This window comes from Nothobranchius furzeri, chromosome 5, assembly GCF_043380555.1.
Source record: "Nothobranchius furzeri strain GRZ-AD chromosome 5, NfurGRZ-RIMD1, whole genome shotgun sequence".
NCBI classification, from domain to species: Eukaryota; Metazoa; Chordata; class Actinopteri; order Cyprinodontiformes; family Nothobranchiidae; genus Nothobranchius; species Nothobranchius furzeri.
In genome coordinates this window covers 12,423,641-12,445,752 of record NC_091745.1, presented here as the reverse complement: position 1 = coordinate 12,445,752, position 22,112 = coordinate 12,423,641, and the positions used below count along the sequence as shown (strand labels likewise).

Sequence of the window (22,112 nt, the reverse complement as noted above, 5' to 3'; positions counted from 1 at the left end):
ATGGTTTTAACTATTCTTCTTTTTAACCCAGATGCTTGATATTATTTTGTCCGACATTTGTGTTTTTATCGATTAGTCTTATTCCAATATCTCTTATCTGTAATAGTGTTTGCTAGATATTTTATAATTTTATGTTTTTATCCTGCTTTTATGCCCATGTACTGGGAATGTTTTTCTTTTAATGATGTTGTTCAGCACATTGGGCTTCGGATAATGTTGTAGAAGGTGCTATACAAATAAAATTTGATTGATTGATTGATTGATTTGTCACAGCTTTTATTAGTCTAATTGATGCTTTTGGTTTGACCCAGTCTGTAAATGCTCCAACTCATGTACACTCACATAATCTCGACCTTGTGCTCTCATCTGGTCTGTTGTTAAATGGTCTATCTCTTTTTTCTAAAAGAGATAGACTGCTGGTCTGACCATATGCTTATTTCTTTTGATATTTGTTTACCTGTTAACAATCATTCACTGTGTCCGTCACGTTCGTTACGGCGCATCATTAACTCTGAAACAGCAGGATCTTTTGTCAGTGCTTTTTCTGTGTCTGATCTGCCTAGTCAGCTTAGTCTGGATGATCAGATCGCTTTTTTAATGATAAATTCCTTACAGTCTTAAATTCTGTTGCTCCTCTGAAACCTACTCACTCCAAACATAAATCTGACCCTTGGTTCTACTCTCATACTCGAAGTTTGAGAAAACTTTTTAGACAGGCTGAGCGCAAATGGAAAAAAGACCACCTCCAGATTACATATCAGATCTTGCAGGACCTTTGGTCCAAATATCAACAAGCAGTTATGCATGCCAGAAGCCATTATTTTTCTAAAATTATTTCTGCAAACCGGTCCAGTCAAAAAGTTCTTTATAAAACTATTAATTCAGTTCTCGTTCCTCGTGAGTCCAACTGTTCAGTTATTGCACCAAATCTCCTGGATCACTTTCTTGATTTCTTTTCTGATAAGGTTTCCTCCATCAGGGCTAGCTTATCACTACCTCTGTACACCCTGCCTACCTTAACCTTTAATACAGCGCCCTTCCTCAGCTTTCAACCGATTTCCCTACCATGTCTGCAATCTTTGCTTCTGTCGATGAAACCATCTGGTTCCCAAGACGACATCCTTCCTCCGCGCCTTCTGAAAGAGGTGTTCCCAACAATAGGTCATTATATCCAACACTTTATCAATACTAGTCTTAGTTCCGGTGTTGTATCCCCGTCTTCAAACATGCTGTGGTTCAGCCGCTTCTAAAAAAAACCCGGCTTTGAGGCCTCAGTTCTTTCCAATTATCGCCCTATTTCCAAGCTTCCATTTCTGGCAAAAATTCTGGAGAAGGTGGTCTATGATCAGCTATCGACTCATCTAGCCGATCATAACATAATGGATATCTTTCAGTCAGGTTTTCGACCCCTGCACAGCACTGACTCCACTCTCCTCCGTGTTTTTAATGATATTTTTATGGCTACTGATTCTGGTGCCTATGCTGTGTTATTACTTCTCGATCTGTCTGCCGCCTTTGACACCGTTGACCACCACATCCTTTTATTACGTTTAGAGGAGGTTGCTGCAATACGTGGTCCAGCCCTAACTTGGTTTAGGTCCTATTTGTCTAACAGGTACCAACGGGTGGTGCTAAACAACATCTCATCTCGCTCTGCTCCTCTCTCGTGTGGGGTCCCGCAGGGGTCTATTCTGGGCCCTTTGTTGTTTTGCCTTTACCTCCTTCCACTCAGCTTAATCCTAAAAAACACTCGGTTCAATATCATTTATATGCTGATGACTGCCAGATTTACATGTCGGTGAAACCCCAGCAATCAATCCAGCCTCTTCTAGACTGCCTATGAGACGTGAAATGTTGGCTGGCCTCAAATTTCCTGCATCTCAACGATTCCAAGACTGAACTGGTCCTGTTTAATCCGGTCAGATCCAATCCATTCCAAACCCCAGATCTTTCATCTGTTTCTCAAAATCTATAAACCGTTGTGACAAACCTGGGTGTAAAGATGGATTCATCTCTTAGGATGGACGCCCAGGTCAATGCCACCATAAAATCCTGTTTTTTCCAACTCCGCCGTCTGTCCAAATTAAGAGCAGTTTTATCTAGGAAAAAGTTGGAATCAGTTGTTTATGCTTTTATCACATCTAGGCTCGACTATTCGATGCAATATTGCTGGGTGTCAATAAGTCAACCCTTGCCAGACTTCAACTCGTCCAAAACGCAGTGGCTAGATTCCTTACATGTACTGACAGGCGCCAGCACATAACTCCAGTTCTAAAATCCCTTCATTGGCTGCCCATCACTTTCAGGGTCCAATATAAAATATTGCTTTTTGTCTTCAAATCCCTCCATGGTCTTGCCCCCGTGTACCTTTCTGATCTTCTTAGGTGTGTTCTTGCTGTGCGTTATTTCTAATTCCATGTTGTCGTTCTTTTTTAAAACCCAGAAACGGTTTTGTTACCTGTTGTTGACGCTACGTTTCGCCGACAGCTGCCGGCTTCTTCAGGCTGACGCTGATGGTGGCGCGTCCCTTCCTTCTCCATTTATCTGCGGGCAGCAGAGGACGTTGTCGCCCTCTACTGCCCGCACTCCCCTCTCTGACGATGCAGTCCCATGCGTGGTCCAGCGTGTAAACTCCGTCGTCCCTGTTCATGGTCCCACATCCACGTCTCCTTATCTCGATTGCTTCCTTGATCCATCTTTTGTATTTTTGTTGTTCAGTGGTTATGATCCGTGTGTTTTCCCAGTCCATTATATTGTTTTCTCTTAAGCAATGATCTGTTACGGCTGACTTTTTTATTGTACTTTCTGCTTCTTCTTTTGCTGCTCTTGTGTGTTTTTGATTTGCCTCTTTCTCGCACTCCTTTCTGTGTTCTATTGTTCGTGTGTTGAGTTGGCGTCCGGTTTCTCATATGTATGTTTTTTTTTTTTTTTTTTTTTTTTAACGTGTCCTGTCTGGCTGTGAAGCAAGCAGAATTGATGTCTGAATGCTGGTAACAAGCCTTACAGTTTTACTCTCAGGTGGAGCATCAGAGCATCTGCTTTTAATGTCTCAGGTGGAGCATCAAAGAGTCTGCTTTTAATGTCGCACCTGATATTTAAAACTTTATTGTTATTGTTTTTGAATGCTTTGTAATTTCGACCAGACACGGAGACAGAGGTGAAAGAGAAAGGAAAAGAGAAAAGGTGGGGAGAGAGGGGGTTAGGTGGGGGGGGGATTCAACAAAAATAAACAATAATGAACAAGAGTCTGCTTCTAGACCTGCAAAATGAGACGAGAAAAAAGCAAAACATAACAAAAAAATGGGACACAACACCAATATAACAAAATCAAGCTATCACTGCGTCAACTTGATGAAGAAATATATAATCAATCATTGTTTAACTAAACAGTCACACGATAATATACCACAGTGCATTGAGTGCCCACCATAGTCTTAAGACATGTGTTGAACGTGCCCAAGCCCATACTTATGAGAGCACCATGTGAGCACCTGTGTGTGTACACGCGCTTGTTTATGTAAGGTTTATCTATAGGAGCGTCCAATAGAGAGTGTGAGGGACCACAGATCTGCCCCCCAAAGACGCGTAGGAGACGGGGGGGAGCTCCAAGTCCCAGAGATCCAGGCGCTGCCCCAGAACACAGGAACCCCAAGGAGCCCGCAACCAGAAAGGCCCCCGCCCCCCTCGAGAGGCACAGAGGATCGCCCCGGGGGGCCACAACCAGCAGCCGGCAGAGCCCCGGGAGATATCAGCGGCAAGTCCTCAGGCCTGCCCGCAGCCTCCCACCCCCTAGCCGGCCGAGTCCGGGACCCAGCGACCCGGGACCCAGGGGCGACCACCCCCGCCGGGGACCCAGCAGAGCCCAGGGACCCAGACCCCCCCAGGTCGCCACCGGGATTGATCAGGCAGATGCCAAAAATCTTAAACTCCCTGACCCGGGAGCCACGAACACTCAGGCAGACCAAGGCATCACACCCCCACCAGGTGTGACAGGGGGGAGGGGAGACGAAGATCTATATCATCAAAGGAGGTCCCAGGAGAAGGGAGGAGTCAAAGGCCCCACCTGACATATACAGTCATACACAAACACAGTCACACACTCCCTCCCTCATGCTCACACATGCACATACAACCAAAGACTTACAAAAATACACGCCGGACACCCATTCATGCTCCCCATACACACCCTATTCACTCTGGTCCCGGTAATGCTGCACATGGGGTACAACCACCACCGGTTACCAGAGTTTGACCCTTTCTGCTGGGGTGCTGATGAGCAGGCTCCCCCGCCCACCGCCGAGCACAGCAACCCACCACCCCAGACCCCAACCAGACGGCCAGATCTCCCTCCTAGTCTCCAGCCCCAGGCAGCCAAGCAACAACAGAGGTGTGCTAAGACCCCCTGGTCTCCCTCCACCTGCTCCAACATAGTGTTGTGTGTTAATGAGGTGTATTCTATTGCTGTGGTGAGCGGGCAGTGCGGGCATTTTCTGGCCTATGCCAGCTGATGCCACTGCACCACCCTACTTGCACCCACAGCCCTTGGTGTCTAAATGCAGTTTAAAATTCGAAGTGGGCACCGGCACTCGGGAGGAGGCTGAGAACTCCCCCTGCCAAGTGCCGTTGAATGTGCTCACTCCCAAGGCCCTAAGTGTATGTTTGCGTGGAATGTCGTCGGTGGAAGTGCATAAGGTGCAAATAAAATTGGGGGGCAGGAAGCCACAGGAATGCGGAAATGGGGTCCATACCCGCACTCCTCGACTTGTCCACCCCCCAAGATCCTATGTGCATGTTTGTGTGATGATGTGAGGGAGCAGGAGGAGAGAAATAAACGGGGATGGGGAGGAATGGCTGGTAGGGCTTAGCCCTCCAGGGAGCCAGCTCCCCCACTGACCCCAATAGGCACCTCCGTTGTCATACCGCCGCCCAGGGCATGGAGACCCCAGCCCATCCTGCCAGGGCCCAAAGCAGCAGCATCACAGAGCCCCACAGAGCCCGAGGGAGCCGACCCAGCCCCACCCCAGCAGAATATCTATGCCCATCCCTGCATTTGCACAACTTCCAGAATATATAAGACATAAGACATCCAGGTAAGGTTGGGTCCTCCCCCTCCTGGACCTCCCCCTCCCCTGTGATGGGACAACAGAGGAGCCAGGGCCTGCCCTACGCCCCCGAACCCGGGCCAGGTACTTCTGCGTATTCCTGCCTTCTTCCCGGCAGCGTACATGTAGGGACCCGACCCCCAAGGCCCAGCCCAGATCCCCACACGGGGCCGGCCACCCCAACACCCCGAGCCCCCAGGCCCCCACCCAGACCCACCCAGGGGCAATGCAGCCGCCAGGCAGTAACCCATGGCCGCCGCCAAGACCTCCAAGGGGCCCCACTCACAACCGCCAGCAGTACACCCCCCGAGGCAACCCAAGCACCTCCAGAGGGGGGGAACAGCCCCCCAGTGCCAGACATCCCCAGTGAACCCATCCCCAGGGAACATCCAGATACTCCAAACTCAGACCCTCCACCCCCCCACCCACATCATCCCGCAGGACATCATCAACGGCCCCCCATCACCGCTATGTGATGGAACCGATCAAAGGAGCCCAGAGAGATTTATTTGAAGTGGAAGCAGAGGCTAAATCAAGTGCAATATGATCTAACAAAAGATTTCTATACTGGTTAATGCAGAGATTTTCTCTATTTTTCCAATTCAAGAGGATAGTTTTCTTAGCGATGCATATGGCAGTCAGAACCACGTGAACCAAAGATTTTTCAATCGGGACATCATCCAGGTTTCCCAGTAAACAAAGAGAGGGGGTGATTGGGATATGACATTTCAGAGACTTTGACAGGTCTTCACATACTCTACCCCAAAATTCCTGGACAGGTGGACAGGACCACAGTGCATGAACGTAATTGTCAGGAATGTTGTTTGTGCAGTGTGTACAGATGTCAGACGACACAAACCCCATCTTGAACATCCGATGACCTGTATAGTGTACTCTGTGTAGAACTTTGTACTGAATTAATTGTAAATTGGGGTGTCTGATCATTTTAAAAGTTTTTAAACAAGTTTGGGACCAGAAGTTCTGGTCAAAGCTGACTGATAGATCCACCTCCCATTTTTCAATAGGGATTGCTATTCTATCGTCTATTTTGGACAGTGTCTTATATACTTTAGACAGTAGTTTAGGGGGTTTGAGATTGCAGAAGTCTAAAACCCTTGGCGGGGTTTGTAATTCTATTTTATTGAGCTTAAATTTTTGTTTGACTACAGATTTGATTTGGTGGTATTCTAAAAAGCTATTCTTTTCTATTCCAAATTGGGAGACTATTCTATTAAATGGGATGAAGTCCAATCCTTCATATATGTTTTCCAGGTATAGGATTCCTTTATTTTTCCAGTCCAGAAGGTTCATCATTTTATTATTTTGCAAAATATCAGGATTATTCCAGATAGGTGTGCGTCTGCATGGTACTAGTGAAGACTCTGTCATTTTAAGATACTCCCACCATGCTGTCAGAGAAGTGCTGATACTAATACTTTTGAAGCCTTCATGTTTTCTTACGCTTGAGCTAATAAATGGTAAGTCTGAAAGCTCTATCGTATTGCAAATTGTCTGTTCTATGTCTAACCAGGACTCATCTAGTGGGTTATCTTGCAACCATCTTGGTATATATTGCAGCCTGTTGGCTAAAAAATAATAATAAAAGTTGGGTAGATCCAGTCCTCCTCTGTCTTTGCTCTTCTGAAGCGTTTTTAAGCTAATTCGTGGAGGTTTATCCTGCCAGAGGAATTTGGTAATTGAGGAGTCCAGAGATCTAAACCAGTCAGCTGGTGGTTTGTTTGGGATCATTGAAAATAAGTAATTTATTCTGGGTAAGACCATCATTTTAATTGTAGCAACTCTTCCCATCAGTGATATTGGTAAGGATTTCCATCTAGCAAGATCATCCTCCACTTTCTTTAAAAGTGGGATGTAGTTTAATTTGGTTAGATCTGCTAACTTGGGAGAGACATTAATTCCCAGGTATGTGATATTACCTGACTCCAGTTGAGTATTAAGTAAATTGACAAAAGAGAAATTAATTGGTAGAACTGTTGATTTTAACCAGTTTATAGAGTAATCTGAAACTTTTGAAAAAGAGTTTATCAGTTCTATTGAATGAGACAGAGACGATTGAGAATTCTGGAGGAAGAGTAAAACATCATCTGCATAAAGACTGATCTTATGTTCTATTTTATTACACTTTATCCCTTTAATACCTGTTGTTTGCCTAATTGCTGCTGCTAGTGGTTCGATAAAGATAGCAAACAGTGAGGGGGAGAGTGGGCATCCCTGCCTGGTCCCCCTCTGAAGACAGAAGCTAGCTGATATTTGGTCGTTCGTCCTAACACGTGCAATTGGCGAACTGTATAATGTTTGTAGCCAGTTTATGAAGAAGTTCCCAAAACCAAATTTATGTAAAGTTGCAAATAAGAACTTCCAGTTAACTCTATCAAAAGCCTTTTCTGCATCTAGAGATAATATACTAGTTTCTATGTTTCTACTGTAAGAGAAATCTATCAAATTAAGTAATCTACGCGAATTAGTGGACGACTGTCTACCCTTTATGAAACCAGTTTGGTCAGGGTGTATTAAGAAGGGGGTTACCTTCTCTAATCTTTTTGCCAGGGCTTTACAAATTATTTTGAGATCAACATTAATAAGAGAAATTGGGCGATAGCTGGTTGGAAATGCTGGGTCTTTGCCTGGTTTTAACAAGAGACTAATATTGGCTGAGTTCATGTTTGGCTGTAATCTGCCGCTCTCTTCGATTTCCCTCACCATTCTGAAAAATGTTGGAGCCAAAATGGTCCAGAATTCTTTGTAGAATTCTACTGGGAACCCGTCTCATATGTATGTTTTATTGCAGAGTTTGCATGGGATTTCGTAAATGACTTCACATTTTTGTCCAGCTGATATTTAGTCTTTTGGGTGTACTAGTCTGTTTCTAACTGTTGTGTATGGTTTTGTTGGTGTTTTTATATTGTGTTTTTTCATTGTTGCTCTTATTTTTTTCCATTTGTAGGAGCCAAAAAGCAGTGTTCTGTGTACGTGCATTTTGACAAGATGTTGATCAGCCCAGCATCCTGTGTACGTGCACTTTTAACATCTTGATTGTCCAGCTGCTGCGTACGTGCTCAACAACATGTTGTTCAGTCCAGCTTATGTAACTTCCAGTAAGTATTGGCTTACTTTGACCATATTGGGTAATAAAACAGCCATCCCATCATTTCCCGAAATCATGAGGGTGGGGGCCAGAAGAGTATAACCGATGCTGCGTGGTGTAGGAGAGAGGGCTTTTGCAGCAGGTTTCCAGCCGAGGCATTTAGTTCGAGGCTGAAGGCTGTCCCCATGAAGTGTTGGTGATGTATTGCTGAATTGTACAAATAAAGCCCCACGCTGAGATTGGATAAACTGTCTCTCTCTTGTTTTTGATAAGGAAAAAGAACCACATTTGGTGACCACGAAGCGGGGAGTGGAGGTGTGCTCTTCGGATCATTTCTCAATCCACTGAAACCTGACTCCGGGGCCCTTATAGGTAAGAACAACTTTTGTTCAATTTTGGAGATATTTTCGTGGACTGAGAAATGGTCTGGGAGAAAAAACATGCCCTACTCATAATTTAGAATAACAACAAGAGAAGGCGCTTGTCCAGAGCAGCGGTGAAATTATTCACACATGTGTGAAGTCAGCTGAGTCATTTTGATGACGGACAAAGTTTAAAGTGACAAATTAAAAGCTGGGACAGCGAGAATTGGAATAGAATTTGACAGCTGATAAAAAAAAAAAAGAGTCCAGGAAGGACAAGTAAAAGGTCGACAAGTGAGATCCATATGCCCCGGTGAGGCCGGGATAAGATTGGGATCTGAGAAAAAGCGCTGAAGTTGTGACAGATAAGCTTGCCAGTAATTTGGTTGAATCCTCGAGGATTGGTAAATTTCATGTGTTGTTGGCAAAAGGCATGTGTTGAACTCATAGGAGCAGCGGAGAGGCTGCAAGGGAAACGACAGACCCGGGTGCTCGGGGAAACTGTCTATTGAGTTTTTTTGTGTGTGTGTGTGTGTGTGTGCGCTGAGACAAGTGTGTGTGTGTGTGTTTGTGAAGACAAGCGTGTGTGTGAGTGAGAACAGCTGTGGGTGAGGCGCCAGAGGTTAGGAGGAAAAAAGGAGGAAAAACTAGGAGAAGCTTTAAAAAACGGTGTAAAACAAATCAATATTATTCACTGCAGTGCTACATTTTGATGTTTAATGTTATACAAATTTCAAAGTCTGTGATCTTGTTCTGATTAGCCTTTGAACAGAAAACCAGAAGTTAAAATAATAATAATAAGTTTTTAGAGTGACATATATATAAATAAAAAATATATGCTGAAGTGCACAAGCATGATAACTATTTTTACCAGCTGGGTTATGTGAAATATGAGAAATATAGATTATGAGTAAAAATAATAATGTGTATGTGTGTTGCTGTTTGGCATGAAACGTTGTTCCAGTGTCAAATCGCTTTGAAGTGTGTTTTTTATCTCTATGCAAGTGTGAAAGCTTTGTTGTGTGTGGTTGTTTTACTCGTGAAAGTTCAAATACTCTGATCTTGTTTAAACTATTGCTTGGATAAATTAGAGAGAAACTGATTTTTCTTCTGCTGATTCGGTCTCAATTGTGGTTGACTTTTTCCTGTGTTGTAATGTTATAAAGCTGTATGAGAGTTGCTAAATTCTGAAGACTGGGTGCGGTTGATGTCACCAGGACTTGTTCGTTTCTCTGTACAGACATCCTTAGCGGTCAGACTCTCAGCTTAGACTGGGCAGAGAATCAGAATAGAAGTGTAAGCTCCACCCACCAGCTGTGTGTGCGTTAATCTCCTAACACACACAGACACAGAAGTACAGAGGCGATCCCGCCTCTGACTCCACCTCTGTGTGTGGATTGGTTGGTGAACCGTAGGCGTAGAGAAACCCTACCCTGTGGGCTGAACATTGCTCACACACAGCTCGGACCAAGGATACGGCTATTTTAGCCTGTCACACAAGCCTGACTCCAGCAGGACAGAAGATTTGAGTCAGACTCATCTTGCAGCTTAACTGCTGGAGAAATAAATACATCAGGCATTAAGTTTTCTTTCAACAATAAATAAAGCTTTTTGAACTAACTTTACTTTAGTGTTACATCAGAAGAGATTTGATTTTAAGGCATTTACAATAAGAAGATAAATTGTTCAACATTTGTGTAAACAGAGCAACAACAGATTACTCAAGACCACAGCATCATATGTCACCAGTATCTGTTTCAACTTTCAATTCTTGTGTTATTTTCAGGAGATTATAAATAAACAAACTAGTCAACTAATCAAAGGAATAATAGTGTCACTGAAACTTCAAAATGTCTGTCACGCCAGCAGGAATTTTGGCAGCGAAGAATCCGGCTTTAGCAAAAGAGATAAAGCACATGTCAGAGAAGTGGTCAAAACGGACGAGAAAACTATGCAATCCGTGGCCATCTGAAGGCACTTTTGACGTAGTGGCGTGTGATAATTTGGAATTGAGAATTCAGGATCATAAAGCAGATGGATCCAAGAAAAGACAGCAGAAAAGAGAAAAAGAAATTCAGATCCTGGACTTATTCAGGAATGAAGGAAAGATTTACAGACAGAACTTTAAACATGCCATTCTCAAAATGAAAGACAAATTGGACAAACCCCAGAAGGAAGTGAAGGCCCCAGCAGAAGAGGGCCTGTATCCCCTCTTGGGAACCGTTACAATTACGGGAGATTTTGATTTGCGCGACACATTCGACAAAGGTCCTAAGGGTTTAGATGTCGACAATGCAATTTTAAAATTAACAACATCACAGCAATCAGATGAAGCACCTGGCAAAGAAAAGCATGCAAAAGGAAGTGAGGAAAGAGAATTCGAACAAACAACTCCACCTCGTGGAACGCATCCAAAATATTGCAGTACAGAACGTCGAGCGGTAAGGGAAGAAGGACGAAGGGAGATTGATTGTTTTGCAGAACATAAGGATTTTTTGAAAAGGCAACCGAAGGCTAACTCATACTGGATTGACCTTGAGAACAAGGATGAGGATGTACATGATGAGCTAAACGATGTTGACCAAATTATACAGGACATATCTGAAGGCCTGCGGAAATCCTTAAATCACATCACAGGCACACATTCAGATGAGGTTAGTGAGAACACCACTAGCACAAGCAAGGAGAAAAATTTCAAGCCTTTTTACAAACCAGGCATTCATTCACCAGAGCGTGGTGATCCAAATACAGGTCTGACTCAAGAGAAGGAAAAACCAGGTCCTAGCAATGAAAGCCGTGATCTGAGACCCAGACATGACTTAAAACCACCTATTCGATACACTAATGATGGTCAGTACCCAATTTTAATTAAGGGCACAAGAGCTAATTATATTCCCTGGCAGAGCCTCGACCTCACTGGTTTGGTTTCGCGGCTGCCCGAGATACAGGATGGCGCTGGAAAGTGGATTCGGGCCTTCGAACAGGAGACAACTGGGCTAATGCTTGCCCTTGGAGATCTCAAAGCTATTTTGGCTCGAGTTGTTGGGACATCAGCTATGGGAACATTGCTAGCATCCAATGGAGTCCAATGGATGCTGGACCCAATGGCTGACGGCACGGAGTTTAACACACACAGAAATGCACTCTGGAACATACTAAGAGCAGCATATCCCAACAGGATTGACCCCAAAGCCTTGAAAGGTGAGCCACTTTCAGAGACTGAGAGTCCTGCGTCATTTGTTGACAGGCAGCTCAGACGGTGGAAGCTGGAGACGGAGGAGGGTCCTGAGGGGACGCCAATAATGACTTCTCTGTTCCGAACATCCCTGATTTCCACTCTCCCGACTCCTGTGCGAGACAAACTGGAGGATGTGGTGGGACTGGACTCAATGCCACATGCACAGTTCAGAGACCATGTAGTCCACGCCGTGGACCGCTATCGGAAAGACAATAACAAAATGATTGAGCAAGAAAAGTGTGCTCAAAGAAAACTCACGCAGCTGCACATAAATGATCTCCAGAGCAAGGCAAAAACTCAGGCAGCAGTGGTGAAAAGTGACAGCCAAGTCCAAGCATTGCAGACAGCTGTGGCCCCGCCTCAAACTCCATCTCAACCGGTTATCAATGTCTACCCAAACCAGTATGGTAGACAGCAGCCCGGACCACAGAGACGATTTCCAAATCGTTTCCCCAATCGCTACCCAACTCGACAAGGCTGGGTGCAGCAGAATCGACCCCCACTTCCAGGTTCATGTTGGGGGTGTGGCCAGATGGGTCACCTGTATCGAGACTGTCCGAATCCAATTCCAAACCCTGAATGGTCTGGGCGTGGTCGTGGAACACGACCAAACCGGGGAAGAGGAGGTCCAGTTAATCCATGGGCAGCACAACAAGGATTCTAGGGATGCCCGGAGGGCCCTGGGGGGGAGGAGCAACTACCAATTTTAACAGCTAACGCCGATAAAGAACCAGTGATCAATGTTAAAATAGAAGGCAAATCGGTCCCAATGTTAGTTGATACTGGGGCAACCTACTCGTGCATAAAATCAAATTATGCAACTCATCTCCCCATGTCTGAGAAAAGCGTAAAGACAACAGGGTTCTCGGGAGCAAAACAAATAAACCCCTTAACAGCTCCAGTAAGACTAGCAGTTGATGACAGTGAAATCGTAATCCCAATTCTGATTTCAGACCAAACTCCAGTTAATCTACTAGGAAGAGATGCATTGTGTAAACTAAAAACAAAAATCTGGTGCACACCAGAAGGAATTTATGTAGATAGCTCTGGAATAAACTTTCAAATGACTGCTCAGACAGAACACGCTAAGGTCTACTGGCTTGGTGACATTAACAAGCCAGTCTACGAGATGTTTCAACAATGGGAGAAATTTATTGAAGCTCAAATTCCAGAAGCTACTGTACCATTCAGTGACTATCACTGCACAATGACTTATGATCCATCATGCAGTAGAATCTTTGAAGAAAAATGGGACAAAGAAACAAAAGACTTGCACGTTAGGCTAGTGTCACAATACATCGTGATAGGACAGCAAGGTGCAGCTGTGAATGTGGAAGAAAACCCATTTATTGAAAAATGGCACACTGTGCCAGAATCAGCACCACACATTACCTTAATGGTAAACAAAGGCTTTGAGTCAAAAGATCTTGGACCAATGATGTTAACAGCAACTAAAACAGAGTGGCAGAAAACAGATAACCCGCTAATCTACACTACAAAAAATGCAGAAATGATTAAAATTCTCTGCGGTACCACCATGATGTCAAAACCACAGGTTGTAACAGTCGCAAACAAAAAACACATGCAGGGTGTAGCAGAATCAGAAACAGTTCAAAACGAGTTGAAAGCTGACATGCTAAAACAGATTCCAGACCAGCTATGGTCCAAACATGACACGGATGTTGGACTGGTAACATCGGCAACTCCAGTTCAAGTGGAATTGAAGCCAAATGCAAGACTGCCTTATCGACCCCAATACCCACTAAAGCCAGAAGCAGAAGAGGGTATAAATGCAACTATTGAAGGTCTAATTCAAGCAGGAGTACTAAAAGAAACCTATAGCACATGTAACACTCCAATTTTGCCAGTGCTGAAAGCAGACAAGCTCAAGTACAGACTGGTACATGATTTAAGAGCTGTAAATGAAGTGATCACTGACTTTGACGCAGACGTGCCAAATCCAAGCACATTATTGAGTAACATCGATGGAGAAGCTAAATACTTCACGGTAATTGATCTGTGTTCAGCATTTTTTAGCATCCCATTGGCCAAAGAATCACAATATCTTTTTGCATTCACGTTTCGTGGAAGACAGCTCACGTACAGAAGGCTACCACAAGGGCTAAAACACAGTCCACACATCTTCAATCAAATTTTGAAACAGAGCCTCGAAGGCATCGAGGTGAACAGCACTGTGATTCAGTATGTTGATGACCTACTGATTTGCGCACGAACAATCGATGATTGCCATCGTGACTCCATTAAAGTCCTACAGAAGTTAGCTCGGGGAGGACACAAAGCCTCCCTGACAAAGCTTCAGTATTGCCAACCACAGGTAGAGTACCTAGGGAGAGTAATCTCCCATGGGACTGTCGCCATCTCACCAGAACACGTGGAAGGTGTGAGCAAAGCTCCACAACCACAAACTGTTGGACAAATGATGACATTTCTGGGAATGACTGGTTTCAACTCCGAGTGGATTGAAAACTATGCTGAAAAAACCGCACCACTTAGGGCACTGATTAAAGATGCTGGAAGTGAGTCTTTAAAGTCGACTCTAAAATGGACAAATGAAGCTAAGATAGCTTTTGAAACTATCAAACAAGACATGCAAACTACGCCAAGTTTAGCAACACCTGACTACACAAAACCATTTTTGCTGTACGTCGCAAACAGACATGACATGTATGCCTCTGCAGTGTTAATGCAGGACACATGCAGTGGACGTCGGAAACAACCTATTGCGTACTACAGTGCAAAACTTGACAATGTGGCACAGGGATGGCCCCCTTGTTATCAAGGATTGGCTGCTTTGCATTATGCTTATGAGAAAGCCTCAGTGATAACAATGGGATATCCTGTCACCATCTACACACATCACAAAATATCTGAACTAATCAACCGAGGGAAGTTTGTGTTAAACCAAGCAAGATGCCTGCAGTATATGCCACTACTGACATATCCGGACGTTGTCATAAAGAGGTGTACCACGACAAACCCTGCTAACAGTGTTCCCTTTGAGTTCGAAGGAGAACCACATTGCTGCATAGCTGAGGTATCTAGATACACTAAGCTAAGGCCTGATTTGGAATCTACTCCTTTCGATCAATCTGATGTCACCTATTTTGTTGATGGTTCATGTTTTAGAGACTACTTAGGAAACCATGCAGCGTTTGCTGTTGTGGAAAAAGTAGATGACAGATTTGAAACAGTAAAAGCTGAAAAGTGTAACCAACCCTGTTCTGCGCAGCTAGCGGAACTCAAAGCCCTGACCGAAGCTTGCAAGTTGGCAAGTGGCCAGGTAGCAACTATTTACACTGACTCTGCATACGCCCATGGTGTTTGTCACCTGTTTGGAAGTGTGTGGAGACAAAGAGGTTTTAAGAAGACGGACGGTACACCCATCCTTCATGGAAAGCAGATCAACGAGCTGATCTCAGCAATGATGCTTCCATCGAAACTGGCCATTGTAAAATGCCCTGCACACCGCAAGGGTAACTGCGATGTCATCAGAGGCAACAATGCAGCAGATGAGGCGGCAAAATCTGCCTCCAGGTGTGAAGAAGCCATTTTGACGCCTGTAATATCATTAGAACCTGTAATAACACCAGAAGACATCATTTTGATTCAGGAAAAGGCAGAGAAAAGCGAGCAGCAGTGTTGGAGAAAAAGAGGTGCAACAATGGACTCAAGCGGCTTGTGGAGGTCTCATGAGGGCTTGATCGTTGCACCTGTCTCCCTGCTGACAATGCTAATCTCAGAGAGCCACGGTCCTGATCATTGTGGTCGTACAGAGGTTCTGAAAAGACTTAACAAACAAGGTTACTGGTCACCCTACCTAAAAGCCATGGTTGAGGAAGTAATAGATCAGTGTGACATTTGTGCTGAGAACAATGTGAAAAAGGGCATCACAGTCCCAGCGGGACACATTCCAGTGCCCGAAGGTCCTTTCAAACATTTGGTCATTGACTATGTTGACATGATTAAGTCTGTGCATGGGAAGCGGTACATGTTGGTGATCATTGACAGATTCAGTCGGTGGATCGAAGCCGTTCCCTCCAAAGATCTAGGTTCAGAAACAGTGGTAAAGTTTCTAGTCAGAGAAGTGATTCCTCGCTTTGGTATCCCGTCGGAAATAAGCTCGGACAATGGTCCTGCTTTTGTTGAAAAAGTCCTTAAAGGTGTGTTGCAACAACTAAGGATAAAGCAACGATTAGGATCAGTTTATCACCCCCAGAGCCAAGGAATGGTCGAGCGAGCGAATCTGACGTTGAAGTCTAAAATCTGCAAAATCTGTGCTTGTACTAACCTTAACTGGGTTGATGCATTGCCGCTTGCCTTAATGAGCTATCGCATGCAAACTAACAGAAGCACGCATCTTTCACCTCATGAGGTCCTAACAGGCAGGCCAATGCCAGCTCCTCAGCTCAGAGGACCCCACAAGGGGCCTTCACTGGAGCAGCTAGAGCTTGAATTCAAAAGCTACATCAAGCAACTAACCAGCATCCATAAAGCCATCTATTTGCAGGAAAAGAGAAAGGAGCTCGTCTCTAGCGCAGGCGCAGACGGGCCAGTAGTTCCTGGAGACCAGGTGTACATCAAAGTTTTCAGGAGGAAGTGGCACGAACCGCGGCGAGAGGGTCCCTACAAAGTGGTTCGAGCAACGCCAACGGCAGTCCAGGTCGAAGGAGGATCGACGTGGCATCATCTGACACACTGCACGAAAGTCAAAGACAAAACTCAGGGCAGTATTGTGTCTGACGTAACAAACCGGCATGATGGCCGAGGAAAAGAAGGGCGTGCTAAGCCTGATAACAGTTCTGTTTTGGATGACACTAGGGGGTCTGATGGTGGTGCTGGAGGAGGTGAAGATGGAGACGATGGCCGAGGAGCAGATCGTCGACCCATCACAAGAGCATACGCTAGACGACTTGGTCAACGACGAGGCAGCACACCGTGATCAAGTTAAGTACAATCCAGCAGGCCGGATGCAACATAGGTCAGCATCCTTGCCTGCATTCGACGTAGCAGTTGTTAAAACTGGTGTTACAACCACGATTCCAAATAATGTTTTGACCACAATTAAGATAAATAAAATCCCTGACAGTGTGACCACAGTTCCAAATAATGTTTTAACTACTAGCGCTACTACTACTACTACTGTAATCCCTGATGTTTTGACTACCACAGCTCCTGTTGAAGAGGGGAGGTCCGACTGGAGCTCTTCCTCTCACTTACAGCTAGTGACTCCACTGATTTTAAGACCTGAAACAACGCCAGTTAGCAAGTTAAGAAGTGTAACTACTAAGCCACCTGTTAGTACTACAACTCCCACAGGAGATGTAAATGTGAAATCTGATTTTCCCACAGAAGCCTCTGGTAGTAACCATGTTTGTAATCTTACTCAGCAAGGCCAAAATGAACAAGAAGTGACCAATCGCAAAGCTGTGCCTAAGCCACTTTTTGGGCCGATTAGACCTAGGCCCGGGAGTAACACAGGACCTATCTCCCCTAGAGCGGGCAGACCATTGCCGATAGAGGATAGGCTTTGGGATGCCGCCATGCAAAATAGTTGGTATAAATGGGCTTTGTATACGACGAGAGAAATGACTCCTAATGACTGCATAGTGTGCGCTCAAGCACCCGGAATGTTACCTGAGGTTGTTCCAGAAAAATATACTTCTAGTGAATGTGCCATTACACAACGACGCACTTGTAAGACTAGAAAGGAAATAGAGATAAATAAAAAGATTCCACCTATTCTTAAGTTGCCATTGTGCGGATTCCACTGCAGATTGCTCCATGGTACACGAGATAAGCACAAATATGTTAAAAAATATGCAGAATATAACATCTTAGAGGAATGTGCTGAATTTGCGATCCAAACAGACCAAAATGGTCCTCCAACGGACTACAAAATTGATTATAGTGCTGATTATGAATGTTTTGCAAGTGGAGGTTTCGCTGACAATGGAGGAGTGGACGTAGGTAATACATCTGTCAACTGTAACGTCACTTGGGTATTATCCTGGTTCCCGCATGCAAATATGACGCCACTTCTCATTGATACCCCTGTTTGGTATGAAAACCCTGTAACTCTTAGTCAGGACTGTGAAAACATATCGATGACGATCCCCACTCTGGATCTCATAGGTGAGCAAGACATTCCAGTGGCCGACAGCTACTGGATGTGTGGTGGTGATGTTTTAATGAATGTTTTGCCAAGTTTTTGGGTTGGGTTGTGTACGCTAGTACGTATGAAAGTTCCAGTGACTATCTTACATGAAGGTGTGAGTGAATTACTTCAGTTGGAGACTACCAATAGACGTAGGACAAAGAGGTATGATGTGTTTGATCATAAAGTGCATTTAAACGCCATAGGACTGCCAACAGGAATTCCCATAGAATTTCAAGCAAGAGATGAGGTAGTAGCTGGTTTAGAGTCAATTCTTCCTTGGATAACAATAAATAAGAATGTGAAATGGATCAACTATGTTTATTTTAATCAGCAAAGAATCTTAAATTACACAGTAAATAACCTTGGCCTCTTGGGTGAACAACTTCATGCCACAGTCAAGATGACTTTGCAGCATGACCAGGCTTTGGACTGGTTGCTGGCCGAGAAAGGTGGGCTCTGTAAGTTTCTGAACTCCAGTGGGCAAGAATGTTGCACCTACATTCCAAGTAATACGGCCCCTGATGGTGCATTTACTGAAGGAATGAGGAAATTGAAAGATTTAAAGATAGAGCTGAGGGAGAATGCAGGCAGGGAAAGCTGGTCCTTAGACTCCTTAGCCCTCAAATTGGGTCAGTGGGGAGCTATTTTGGTAAAAGCAGGAATTAGTGCAATAGTAGTACTAATTCTGATTTCTCTATTGGCATGTTGCATCCTACCTGTTGTGAGGAGACTGTGGGAGCGAACTCTGGCTGCCCAAATGAACCTTGCTGCGTCGTCTCAATATGTGCAAATGGAAATGGCCGCAATGGACTCAGCACGACACCCAATGTGCCTGAAGAACGGGACGGCTGATGAGATGGCGGTGGAGTAAGCTTTGCGTCTCATCAGAGATGTTGTTGTTGTGGTTACATGCACTCGACTAAGGAATCGGCCTCGAAGTCCTCTTCCAGCGACAAGACCCCTGCAGCAGTCATCAATGAAACTGAACTTGACTCTTGTGTTTTCTTCACTCCGTTTCTTTTTTCCAGCTCTGCAACTGAGACTCTGACTCCGTTCTCTATTTCGGTTGAGCAGTTGTGTTGTTACATCTAGTATATTCGTATATTCATTACATTTACTGTTGTGTTTAACTTTTTATAGGTTTAGTCACATCAACATCTCCTAGTTGTTCATTCGTATCCACGTCAATCATTTATTTCATATGAGTTTGTATTTTTGATTGCATATTCACGTACAGTTACTGGTTGCAATGTTGCTAAGGGTAATTAATGCACGATCGTACTCATGATTTTTTTTATTCTCTGTTGGAAGGTATCATCACTTCATTTTCTCTTATGTGTGTTCTTTTGTTAATTCAATGTTACCTAATGTCTGCCATATACTTAGGCTAGACTTGTATGCTCACTCTGTGCGTTACGTGATCGTCCTGTTGGGGCAGGAGGTCAAGGGGGAATTTTCCTGTTAAGAACAGCGGACAGGTTTTTCGCCCTCTTACAGTGTGCGCATGCATTTTTGATGTATTGCTGGGGTGGTTAAAGACGACACATTCAATGTTGTGTCTTGCAGCTGATACTTACTTTGCAGTTACTTCGTCGTTACATTTATATCTATATAGTTTGGCTGAAGGCTGCAGTATATTAGTCATTTTGTCATTTAACACCCATTTACTGGTCTATGTTAACATTCATTTATGTGTTATGTTATTTGTTATGTAGCCAGCTTGTTTATGGGGGTGGACACCCCCATGGGGGGGATCTGTAGGAGCCAAAAAGCAGTGTTCTGTGTACGTGCATTTTGACAAGATGTTGATCAGCCCAGCATCCTGTGTACGTGCACTTTTAACATCTTGATTGTCCAGCTGCTGCGTACGTGCTCAACAACATGTTGTTCAGTCCAGCTTATGTAACTTCCAGTAAGTATTGGCTTACTTTGACCATATTGGGTAATAAAACAGCCATCCCATCATTTCCCGAAATCATGAGGGTGGGGGCCAGAAGAGTATAACCGATGCTGCGTGGTGTAGGAGAGAGGGCTTTTGCAGCAGGTTTCCAGCCGAGGCATTTAGTTCGAGGCTGAAGGCTGTCCCCATGAAGTGTTGGTGATGTATTGCTGAATTGTACAAATAAAGCCCCACGCTGAGATTGGATAAACTGTCTCTCTCTTGTTTTTGATAAGGAAAAAGAACCACACATTATGCCTCTGATGTATGGTAGGGTTATCACTGGTTTTGGTTATTGTCTTTCTGGGTTTCTGGTTCTTTTTTTGGGCTGTTCTTTGCTTTCTGTTTTTGTTTGTCGTTTTCCTTTGTTTATTGCCCATATCGGGTATCTGCAGGTAAAACAATTAAAACACCTAATACTTAAATGTATAGATCATTAAATCATTTTATTTCATGGAAAATAGTCAATTTAACATGTCAAAACTAAATTTCTAAACATTAGCTTAGTGTTGCTAACCTTACCATCAATTGATAACTCAACCGTTTGGTTGAGCATGTTTTAGAAAATATATTCTGAATTGATTACAGTTATTTTCTGGTATCAAAAGACATGATAACGTTCTGCAAATACTATGACATGATTTTACAGTGGAAAAATGTACTTACCTTCACAATTTTTTGCCAAAACAGTCCATGTGTCCAGAGTGATTTTTTTGTTTCTGATTTCCTGGTGGGAGCACTGCAGATGAGGCCTGCAATTTCCTGAAACAGTGCCATCTAGTGGATTTTTTTAGTACAACATAACTCAACAAGGTGGTAGAGATGGCTCAATAAGGTTAAGTTAAGTTAAATAATCCTGTCCATTAAATATGGTGTCTCAAAATATGCTATACCAAATGGTTGAGCAGGCAGTGAAAGGGTTTTAATGTTGCCCGTGTCATCAATGTTGTTTAAGTGTTGTGTTAGTGTTTCTGTTTGACCTTTTGGTATGATCTCCAGTATGTCGTCCACGTAGCGTTTCCATAGTTTTATTTAGCAGTTTGGGGGGGGGGCAGTGGCTATGGCTTTTTGTTCCAGGTCTTCCATGAAAAACTCGCACAGGGTGGCTGATAACGGGTTACCCATGGCGAAGCCTTCCAGTTGTTTGTATATTATGTCATCATATGTGAAGTAAGTGGAGTTAGCTACCAGTCCTATCAGTTGTGTTGTCGCGTGCCCGTCCCATTTACCGGTTCCTTTAAAACCCAGTTCCGTTAGAACTTATGAGACGGTGCATCCATCAGGGTTCGGGGGTGTATCGACGAGTATAATTGTACTAGATCCGGGTTTGGACTACCTAATTAGAATCTTCTCTTTTATTTTAAAGGTGAAATGACTTGCACGAATAGCCAGCCCCAGAGTACTACACTTCTTTTAAACTCGTTACCTTTTGGTTAAGATACTAGAGAGAAGTCGGGAGGCAAGCCAAGCCTCTCAGCAATTGTTTGGATTATCCGGAATTAATTGCGCCTCTAACAGCTTATGTGGGAGGTTGGTAACTATAAAATGATTTATGCTAGTTGATCAGGCTATCATAAGTTTATCAATTTATTTATTAATCCAACCTTCCAGCTGATTAGAGACTTTTTCAACCTGCAATCAGAGCCAAAATAACCTCGAATATTTTGCTTTTATCGCCCTTAAGACAACTCGTTACTCGCAAGGAGGGGGAAGTTAAAACTTACCTTATCTTAAGGTTTCTTTATATTATTCTGTTATAAACTGTAAAGTAAGTCCTGATAATTCAGAGACCGATCTTCGACATGCTTACCTCTGTGCAATTATGGCCAGGGCCCCAAACGTGAAGCTTTAGAGAAAACCTGAAAGAATCAGGATTATGTTTCTTTTTCAAAAAAGTTTTATTACAAAATCAAAATACAAAAATGGGTAAAGTGAAAAACAACTGCTATCCCCCACGGAGGAATTAGTTCAAAATGATTAAATAAGAGTTAGTTTACACTAGCTCTTGTCTTCTCAGAATCTCCCCAAGAACGAAGCCCTCTAGCTCTGCTTCTCTCCAAAAAACTGCCTGTCATCCCCCATCCAGCAGGACGGGGGATGACCCCTCCAAATCTGCTCTGTCTCTTCTTGTCGTCTGCCCCAGCTCTCTCAATCTGATCTGAGCTGCATCCTTTTATATCACTTCTG

At 43.9% G+C, this 22,112-nt stretch overlaps 2 protein-coding genes across 2 annotated transcripts in view; both read left to right on the top strand.

Annotated features, from left to right (window-relative positions):
• LOC139069965 (zinc finger protein 271-like) overlaps nucleotides 1-22,112 on the top strand; it is a 90,154-nt gene that overhangs the window by 17,246 nt on the left and 50,796 nt on the right. The gene's annotated exons all lie outside the window — the stretch shown is intronic.
• LOC139069966 (uncharacterized) lies at nucleotides 1,051-12,950 on the top strand. The gene is made up of 2 exons (XM_070551438.1): nucleotides 1,051-1,161; nucleotides 8,068-12,950. The coding sequence occupies exon 2, from the start codon at nucleotides 10,421-10,423 to the stop codon at nucleotides 12,470-12,472; it is 2,052 nt and encodes a 683-aa protein (XP_070407539.1). The 5' UTR covers nucleotides 1,051-1,161; nucleotides 8,068-10,420; the 3' UTR covers nucleotides 12,473-12,950.

What these genes read in the sequence shown, in the direction of transcription:
- LOC139069966 (XM_070551438.1), top strand. Translation starts at nt 10,421, where the DNA reads ATGTCTGTCACGCCAGCAGGAATTTTGGCAGCGAAGAATCCGGCTTTA.